The following is a 10,546-nucleotide window of genomic DNA, read 5'->3' as shown; positions in this document are numbered from 1 at the left end:
AATGTTGTTCTGAAGCTATTTCCTTATTATTATATATTATAGTTCATTATAAATTGTTTTGGTTGTCCATTTAATTGTCTACATTTTATCACAAACATAATTATTAATGAACAAATAACATATTTATTTACTCTTGAAATAAAACAGAAATAATGACAATTAAATGTTAATATTTTGTTGAGCCACTTTGATTAGAGGAATATTATTATTACAGGTGTGAATTACTGATCGTATGCTGTGCGGAATTGAAGCTCTAATAGCGGATAAAGGTGGTTCAACAAAATATTAACAATTAACTGTCTTTATTTCTGTTTTTTTTTTCAAGAGTCAACAAATACATATTTGTTCATTAATAATGATGTTTTAATTTGTGATAAAATGTAAACAATTAAATGGACAACCAAACAACATACATTGTGTCTGTTACATATAAAACAAAACCTATTTAGTATCAACTCATAATTAAAACATTTTATAAAATATTCTAGTGCTTCTAATAATTTGGCCAAGGACTGTAAGAAAAAAAAATAATAAAAACAAACTTAATATCCCATAGTTTTATTGCTAAATAACATAAATATACTATAACTATAACTTAAATATTCCTATTTACTAACAATTCAAGAGCATTGGCTATTCTTTCCTGTGAATTGGCTATTCTCTCTTGTGAATTGGCCATTTTCTCAATACTAGAGTTTATTTGATTTAACACAAGAAGTGTTTCCTTGTGCATATCTGCCAAATTTGTTGAAGGTATCTTCTGTGTTTTGGTGGCACTGGTGCACCCCCATTTCCCTTTTTTGGGAGTAGATTCTTGATTATCTACTCTCTCCGGAGTGAACGCTTCTTTGTTGTTTTCCTTTGAAGTGGAAGCTCTGCTCTGCTCTAAGGTACTGCTGCATCCCCATGGCCTTTTTTTAGGAGTAGATTCCTTCTCTTGCTTTGAGATGGCTCTTTCGATTATGCTTTCTGGAGTAGAATTTCGGTCAATGTTATATAAAAGAGGGGGTGGAGAGATTCTACATTCAACTAAGGCAGGAGTCACTTGAGGTATGTTCATTTCTTGGTCCTAAAATATTAAAACAATATTAACACTGTAATTACAAGATAGAGGACAATAATATTGTTATAAATAATAATATTGTTCTGAAGCTGTTTCTTTGTGGCATCTTATACAATTTACTATTTTATTGGGAAATAAGCCACAATTTAATTTAAAAATGAATTATATCCCTTCTCTTAGTAATATTTCCTTATTAAATGTTTTAGTATCATTAACTGAGATTTGTGTTGTAATCTAATAGTCAAAATTATGTAAATATAGGTATCTATGTACTCATTATATACATTTTAAAAAGGTATAAATATTAGATTACAAAATAAGTAATTTTAGTTAAAGAAACCCAAATATAACAGATTCTAGAGTTACAGTCTCTGCTATCAAAACATTACAAAATACATATGGCCTTGGTAAGACACATTATATGATATTCATATTGGTGATATAATATGTAGATGATTTTATTATGTCAATATTCTAAAATTTTAGTATGGAAATAATAAAAATTTTCTTTTTGATGATGTCCAAATGGTTTTTAATCATAGAACATTGACATCTTCATGCATTATCATTAACCAACATAAATATACCATATATCAGCTCTCTTATACACAGAAAGGACTCTTCAAATGTTAATAAATGTTTGAATATAACTTACTAGCAAGCAAGAAATACTGGGAAAATAAATTTTCCAGGTCTAGGAAACCTGATACACATAATGAAAACTTTAATCAGTTAAAATTTCAAAATATCCAGAACACATTCATGGCCATCTTCATACTGACTGGAATGTATGAAGCAACAATATAATATGGAGATTATAATATTCCTTGAACTACATACATACAACGGGATATCATACATTTCAAAACATGGTTTCTTTAGTAGGTAGGATCAGCATGAACTGACCAGATAAGAAAAACCTGAGCTCACGCTCAGTACGATCCTGAATCAGTTTAAGATTCTGCTGGAACAAACCTAATATTACAAAATAAACCTCCAGACTGAGACAAATGTGACCATTTGGTCATTTCTGTAACACTTTAAACAACAAACTAAAATGTTTGTCAATTTTTTCATGAAAAAGTATTGGGCTTGTAAGTTAATTCCAAAATATGTACCTAAATTTAGAAGTTGAAGCATTCCTTCGCAACTTTGCTTATTATTGTACACCCTATAGATAAAGGTATAGTACCATTAGTATTAGTAATACAAAGAAAACTTACCAAGCCAAGTTCTTTATTGGTTTGCACCCCAGTAATAAATGATCGCCCTAAAATGTTGATGAGGCGCATCTCATTCTCATTTAGTTGAGGTAGTGGTCCTCCACCCCCTGTTTGTCTGACTCCTCTATTAAGGTCTGCCGCCTTTGCCTTCACCTTGGATTTCCAATCTGCCATTGCCTAAAAAACAACATTTTGGATTATGAGGAAAACAAGCATTAATAGGGCTTTTCATTCACAGTCACTTGTTTCGAGCCTCTGTCATGTGTCACATAATATTATATATTTAGGGCCGGTTGTTCGAACGCTAATCAACAATGATCATTATTAAATATTTAATTACTGTCACCAAAACTGTCAATGTCAACTTTGTTTGGGTTGCTGAAAACATAATTAATTACAATTATGAGATTTATTATTAATTATGTTAATAATTATTGTTATATTAATTGATTATAGTCTCAGAATTGTAATTAATTATGTTTTAACAATTGACATTGACAGTAATTAATTATTTGATAATGATCATTGTTGATTAGCGTTCGAACAACCGGCCCTGGTGTCACATATTGGTATATACCAATGATTCAAACCAAAGACAGCATAGATATATTAATATTATGTGACACATGACCTAAGCTCGAAACAAATGACAATTGATGAAAAGCCCTATAGGGTTTTTCATTGATTGTCATTTGTTTCGAGCTTCTGTCATATGGATGGCTCAGAAGTCAAAGGGTGTAAGTCACATTCTCCCTAAAAATGACTTAGAGATATAACACTTATTATTATTATAATAATATTATTACTTCGTTGTTTGTATTTATGAATATGTTACCCATATTATGATAAATAAAGAGTGTTTAAGAGTTTATTTGTTTTTAATAACTACTTATATTTCTGCAACATTGTCAGAAACATCTTAGTATCTCATTTTAAAAGCTTATTGACTTGCACTGATTGGCTTCTGAGGCATGGATATGTTGTATAATCTGTGTATAATAATATACAGGGATTATATGACATATCACAGAAGCTAGAAACAAATGACTGTGAATGAAAAGCCCTATAAAATAATGACTGGCAATATTCTATTTAAACTTAGATTACATATTTATTTTCCTTTGCATTAAATAATGAGGTGACTATCAAAGATTTCCTATCATTAAAAAGTTTTGAAGTGGGGAAAGTTTTTATAATTTAAGTTAAACCTACTAAATAACTACTAACCTTTTGCCATTTATCCACTGACTTGTTTAGGTACCCCATACTGTTGAGTACCTCAGTGATTTCCTCCCATAATTCTAGGTATTTTTTTCTCCCATTTACCCCATCAAATTTTTTAGTGAGAATTTGGGGATTTTTCTCTGCGAAGTCCAAAAATATCGCCCATTGAGATGGATGTGTTTTGAGCCTCTTTTCCATATCGAAAAAAATTAAATCACTAAACTTTCTAAAACAACTACTAAGAAACAAATATTAACAATAATGGATATCCGTCCACGTACAAACAGTAAACAACAAAAACAAACAAGAAGTAGACCCGCTTGGCGCTTGCGCTTGTATACCACGTGAAAATGGCCGACCAATCACTATCGAAAGCGAAACGAAACGCAAGCCAAAATGTATCGCTTTAGCTTTGTAATCGGCTTCGTGATTGGCTTCTCCGATTCTTCCCGAATAAGCTTACAGAATTGCAAACCGAACAAATCGAACGTAATTTTTTCGCTTTGATCTTATAGAATCGCTCAACTGAACGTACGTATCAGAGCGTTATAGGCTATTCCACGAATATACGACTGTATGGGATTATCGCGACAACGAATATTTTAGTGTGCAAAATAAGAAGTGAGAAAGTAAATGGCTCTAATAATTGTTCCAATAAACAACAATGTATTTTGCAATTTACTTTCGTTCTTCATAATTTGCACAGTAGAATATTCGTTGACGAGATGTTACACAACAGTCTTATGTTCGTGGAATAGGGTATACTTTAGGTAATACGTATCGAGATACGGGAGTTCAAACATGAATGCTCAAGCGTATATGTCAAAAAGATGCGTTACGTGTACGTATTTGTGTGTACAAAAACTCCCTATTAATTATTTGGGGGGTTTTTGGGGCCCCTAACGACGAATATGACATCGGAAGTGATCTCCGGAATATCAGGTTTTCCGACTACCTCGTCTTTTGGAGTTTTCGTCAAATTTATTTAAAAAGTAGTCAAAATTCATTACTCGGGGGGTTTTTGGGGTCTCTAACGATGAATATGACATCGGAAGTGATCTCCGGACTCCGGAGTACCTGATGACCAGGGTACCTACTGCTTACCTCGTCTTCCTGAGTTTTCGGCAAATTCATTAAAAAATTAGTCAAAAATCATTAGTCACGAGATAAACAGTAGGTATCCTGGGCACCTGGTACTCCGAAGATCACTACCGATGTCATATTTGTCGTCAGCGACCCCAAAAACCCCCTTAGTAATGATTTTTGATAATTTTTTAATGAATTTGCCGAAAACTCCCGAAGACGAGGTAAACAGTAGGTACACTGGACACCAGGTATTCCGTAGATCACTTCTGATGTCATATTTATCGTTAGTGACCCTAAAAACCCCCGAGTAATTATTTTTAAATAATTTTTAATGAATTTTAATGACGAGTTAAACAGTAGGTACCCTGGGCACCAGGTACTCAGGAGATCACTTATGACGTCATATTCGTTTTCAGCGACCCCAAAAACTCCCCGAGTAACAAAATTGAACTCATTTAAGCCTATAATTGACGAGTTCTGATTTTTTTTATTGTCTGTTTGAGATGCACTTTCCACAATGCATTTTTTGTATGCAGTTTTTCAATATTATATCATGGCTCTGGGTCACAAAGTTTCCTGGCGCATTCACGAATCGAATGCAAAAAGAATTATTAAGATCCGTCTTGTCGTTTTTATTTTTCGGAAGTTAAGTGCTTCGACTATTGATTTATACGAGTTTGATTACAAAATTCTTTCATGACATACTTAATTGAAATGACAAAATAGTTTATAATTTTATATTGTGTCCTATAAATAATAAAAACGTGGAATTATAAAAAGCTCTTTTTAATTTTTGCATGTAAGTTTTTTAACTTCGGAAGAAGAATTTAACAAATTTCTTTAATTAAAATTTTTTCACCAAATAGGATCTTTCTTTCGCAGTGGTACTGTTTAAATTCTGAAGTGTGGTATACATTATAACACTTAACTGAAAGTTATCGCAGCATAGCTCTGAAGATGGCTGTGTATGCCGAAAATGATTAACTACGAATTAAATAGTTTTACTTACTCTTAAAATACTTTTCTTTTGTCATTCATTAATATAAAAACTTTTTGTTCTTTACTGAGTTTATGGTACCATTTTACCAACCGCCACTTGGTAGTAGTACTCATCATTCATAAATTACACTCCTTCCTGAATTGAACAAATCCTTCGACAATACTCCCACATGATTCGCCTTTTATCATCACATCGTTCTAATTAGATTGACCTTTGTTGCACTTTATTACATACTCGTAGGTACTATGCAGATGTTATGCAGGTGGCTATATTCCACCTCATCGACACACTCTCTTTCTGAAGATCGGAATTTCAGATGCGTATCGAACTTGGTCATCATAGGGTCGCAGCACCTAGAGCTTTTATAAATACCGATAAACCACTTTTGAGGTAAATCAGCAATAAAATCAAGCCGACAAATAGTCATATTAATAAAGAAAAACAATAATGAAAATAATTGATGGATTCGACCGTTACTTGATGGAAGTTCATTTTATCTCACAATAAAACACTGAAAACTTTTGCTTTCTATACTTCCACAAAATTTATTATTTACAACTATGTGACTACAGCTGTTTCGGCAGAGTGCCTTTCTCAAGTGATATAATTTACAATGTGTTTGCCTTTTTAAGTCTCTAACTGAAGAGGTTGAGGAGTGGGGAGCTGTTTGTCTCGAGTTGGTCATTCAGAATTATATCTGTATTTTTCAGTTTATTAATTTCCATAGATTCCATAAGCTATCTTTTTTAGAATCTATGGAAATTAATAAACTGAAAAATACAGATATAATTCTGAATGACCAACAAGAGACAAACAGCTCCCCACTCCTCAACCTCTTCAGTTAGAGACTTAAAAAGGCAAACACATTGTAAATTATATCACTTGAGAAAGGCACTCTGCCGAAATAGCTGTAGTCACATAGTTGTAAATATAAATTTTGTGGAAGTATAGAAAACAAAAGTTTTCAGTGTTTTATTGTGAAATAATGAAAATATAAAACATATTCCTTGTTTCGAAGAACTTTGAATGATGATTGTTAGTCACTAGTCTGAATTTAGTTGAGAAAATCCTATGAATGAACAAAAATTAAATATATTAAGCAGAAATATCTATAATCTTGAAAAAGGGAGACAAATCCGACCTGTAGAATTACAACTAAAATTAACAACTAAAGTGCTAACAAATAAATTGAAATAAATTATAACACTAGCAGAAAACGACAAGGTTTAATGTCAGGAAAACCATGTAGCGATACTATAAGTATTTGAGGCAAATGCAAGAAAAATCATAGAATACAACAAACTAACATATTTATGTTTCGTTGACCTTAAGAAGGCATTTGATAGGGTAAAATTAAAGGACGTTATCCACTGATTCTACGCAGATACCTCTAGGACTAATCAAAACGATTGAAAATATCTGCCAGAATAACCCAATAAAAGTAAAAGTAGAAGAAGAACTAACTGACTACTGATAACCTATTTTCTTAAAATAACTCATAGAAGAAACAATAGCATTCAACGCTGAATTGGATATTTTATTCGTGAATCTCGTGAAAGGCTTCTTCTTCTTCTTGCTCCTTGTATGTAGGCTTTAAAGCCAGTTTCTTCGTCAATATTAGCCTCCTAAATGGTTTAAGTTATCGCACCATCTTTTTCTTGGTCTGCCAATACTTCTTCACCCATTTGGTGACTTATCTCGTGCTATCCATACTATCCTATCCTCTGCCATTCTACTAATGTGTTCGTTCCACTCCTGTTTCCGTTTTGTCACCCATCCATTTATGTCTTCTACATTGCATGATCTTCTGATGTTTTCGCTTCTCTCCCTATCCAACAGACTTTTCCCTGATATTCGTCGGAGTATTTTCATCTTTGTTGTTTCTAGTAGGCGTCTGGTCTTAGATGTGTCAGGTCTTGTCTCCGCCGTGTATGTCAATATAGGTCTAATTGCTGCTTTATAGATTCTTGCTTTTGTGTCTTGTCTTGGTGTTTGTTCTTCCAGATTGTGTAATTAAGAGATCCCGCCACTTTACTTGCTTTTAAGCTTTGTTGTCGTACTTCCTCTTCAACATCTCCGTAACTGGTTATATCTCTTCCCAGATATCTAAACCTTGTTTCCTGCTTTATTATTTTTCCATCAATTTCGATTTCACATCGTAGTGGGTATTTAGATGTTGTCATACATTTGTTTTTTTCTGCTGATATTATCATATTGTATTTTTTGGCTGTTATATTGAAGATGTGTGTTAATCTTTGGAGATCGTCTTCTGTCTCGGCGATTATTGCGCCGTCGTCTGCATAACATAATATTTGGATTTCTTTTTTCGCCATTCTGTAACCATGACCTTTGCGTACTGCTTCTATTATTTCGTCCATTATTATATTAAAGAGAAGTGGGCTTAACGAGTCACCTTGTCTGACTCCGCTTTGTATTGGTATAAACTGTGTTAGTTTTCCATTTATCTTTGCCTGTATTCAATTATGAAAATATATGTTTTTGATGGTTTCTGTTGCTCATTCACGATGCTCGTGAAAGACCTATGATAGTATTCCATTTAAAAACTTGTCGAAAGCAATATACAATTATGAAGAGAATGAATGTAGAATAAAAGTCGGACAAAACTAATCAGAACCATTTAAAGGGGATAAAGGACTTCACCTTGATCTTTGTGGTGTTTAGCTTCAGTTCGTATTCACCATACTTTGTGGTAATCCTATTAGCCAGATATTCAAGTTCTTCGTAAAAATTTTTAAGGAACACCGTGTTATCCGCTTACCTCAAATTATCAATATTGACGACATTAATTTTGATACCACATCTCCTTTCGATTTACTCCTCTTCTAGATGAAAAAGTTGCAAAATACAATGTGCTATTATAAAATATCAAAAAAGCACGAATACGCTTTTTTTTTTGTCAAATCATCCTAATTATATTAGATAGTACTCTTATGCTAATTGGTATTCTAAATACCTACTTGCTTTTTCTTCTTCACATGCCGTGCTCGATTATCGAGCGTTCGCTATCAAATTCTTCTTCTTCTTCTTTTTTTTTATATAGACATTACTCTGTCTGTTTTTCAATGTGCCTCCAGTAAGTTGTCAATCCATCTTTTTCGTGGTCTTCCCACTGATCGTCTTCCTATTGGGGAACCGTCTCTCGCCGTCCTTACTACTCTATTTGTTGTCATTCGGCTTATGTGGTCGTTCCATTCTACTCTTCTGCTTTTCACCCAGTTATTAATGTTGTGCACCTTGCATCTCCTTCGTATATCTGCACTTCTACCTCTATCCCACATCGTCTTACCATCGATTTTTCGCAATGTTTTCATCTCTGCTGTTTCTAGCATTCTTTTTGTCCTTTCTGTATCAGGTCGTGTTTCTGCCGCGTATGTCATTATTGGTCTGATGACGGTTTTGCAAATTCTGCCTTTCACTTCTTTTCCGATGTTTTTGTTTCTCCATATTGTTTCATTCAGGCAACCTGCGGCTCTGTTTGCTTTATTCACGTGATCTTCCACTTCTGCTTCGAGCTTTCCGTAGCTGCATAGTGTGATGCCTAGATATTTAAACTCCATGAGTTGTTCTATTATTTTACCCTCCAGCTCTAATTTACACCTTATTAGATCTGCTGTTATAACCATGCATTTAGTCTTTTTTGGGGAAATTAACATGTTAAATTTTCTAGCGGTTATATTAAATTCTTGCAGCATACGTTGTAAATCATCTTTACTTTGAGATATTAGTATTGCGTCGTCTGCATAGCAGATTATTTTAAGTTGTTTTTCTCCCATTTGGTATCCTTTTTTTGTTCTTACTTTTTTTATTATTTCGTCCATGATCAGGTTGAACAACAGAGGACTCAGGGAATCTCCCTGTCTTATCCCATTGCCAGCTTCAATTGGGTCAGTTAGTTCTTCATCTACTTTTACTTTTATTGTGTTGTTCTGGTAGATATTTTCGATCGTTTTAATTATTCCTATAGATACCTCTCTTGCGTACAATAAATGGATAACGTCCTTTAATTTGACCCTGTTGAATGCCTTCTTAAGGTCCACGAAACATAAGTAGGCCGGTTTGTTGTATTCTAACGATTTTTCTTGAATCTGCCTCATTATAAATATAGCGTCGGTGCATGATCTTCCCGACCTAAAACCTTGTTGTTCTTCTGCTAATGTTATAATTTTATTCAGTTTGTGTGTTCTCACTTTGGTCGTTAATTTTAGTGTTGTGTTTAATAAATTAATTCCTCTGTAATTCTCCGGGTCCGATTTTTCTCCCTTTTTGAAGAGAGGTATTAGGATGCTTGATCTCCATTCTTGTGGTATTCTATTTTGTTCTATTATTTTTTGGATTAGTTTTAATAATTGTTTGGTCAGGTCTTGTCCTCCATACTTTAGGAGTTCATTCGATATTCTGTCCTCTCCTGGTGATTTTCTATTTGGCTATCAAATTGGCTATAGTAATTTTGTTGACGGTAGCTCTGAAAAGGGATGCAGAGGATCTGTTAAACCATTCCTTCAGGTTTTTAAGCCATGACGTTCTTGTTCGACTTGATCCTCTTCTTCCGTCTACCTTACCTTGTATTATTAAATGGAGTATATTATATCTCTCTGGGTGTCGAATAACATGGCCAAAATATATAAGTTTTCGATTTTTAACTTTTCTGACGACTTCCGTTACTTTTTCCATACGATGCAATACAACTTCTTTACTTGCTTAGCTGTCTCTAATTTAATATTAATGAGAGTCGAGATTAACTGCAGCATTTTAATAAAACCATTTTTATCCCCATCGAGAGGTACCCCTTTATACAGCTACAGATAAGAACGCTAATGGTCGTGTGTCCGAGTACGAAGGTAGTTTATGTGACGGGCCCGCTTTGTGTCAACAATATACGATTCCCTAGTGCCATATACCAATCAACGAGGCCGTACTTCTCGACACCGC

The 10,546-nt window shown here is 33.6% G+C and overlaps 1 protein-coding gene across 1 annotated transcript; it reads right to left on the bottom strand.

Moving 5' to 3' along the window:
- Window positions 1-561: 561 nt before the first annotated feature.
- LOC126882466 (uncharacterized) lies at window positions 562-4,028 on the bottom strand. Its single transcript, XM_050647428.1, has 3 exons — window positions 3,514-4,028; window positions 2,287-2,463; window positions 562-1,069 (listed from the first exon to the last, which is right to left on the bottom strand). The coding sequence occupies exons 1-3, from the start codon at window positions 3,706-3,708 to the stop codon at window positions 596-598; spliced, it is 846 nt and encodes a 281-aa protein (XP_050503385.1). The 5' UTR covers window positions 3,709-4,028; the 3' UTR covers window positions 562-595.
- Window positions 4,029-10,546: the final 6,518 nt, after the last annotated feature.

Source organism: Diabrotica virgifera, chromosome 3 (assembly GCF_917563875.1).
Source record: "Diabrotica virgifera virgifera chromosome 3, PGI_DIABVI_V3a".
NCBI classification, from domain to species: Eukaryota; Metazoa; Arthropoda; class Insecta; order Coleoptera; family Chrysomelidae; genus Diabrotica; species Diabrotica virgifera.
Note: the sequence above shows the minus strand (reverse complement) of the source record. Positions and strands in the feature narration are given on the sequence as shown.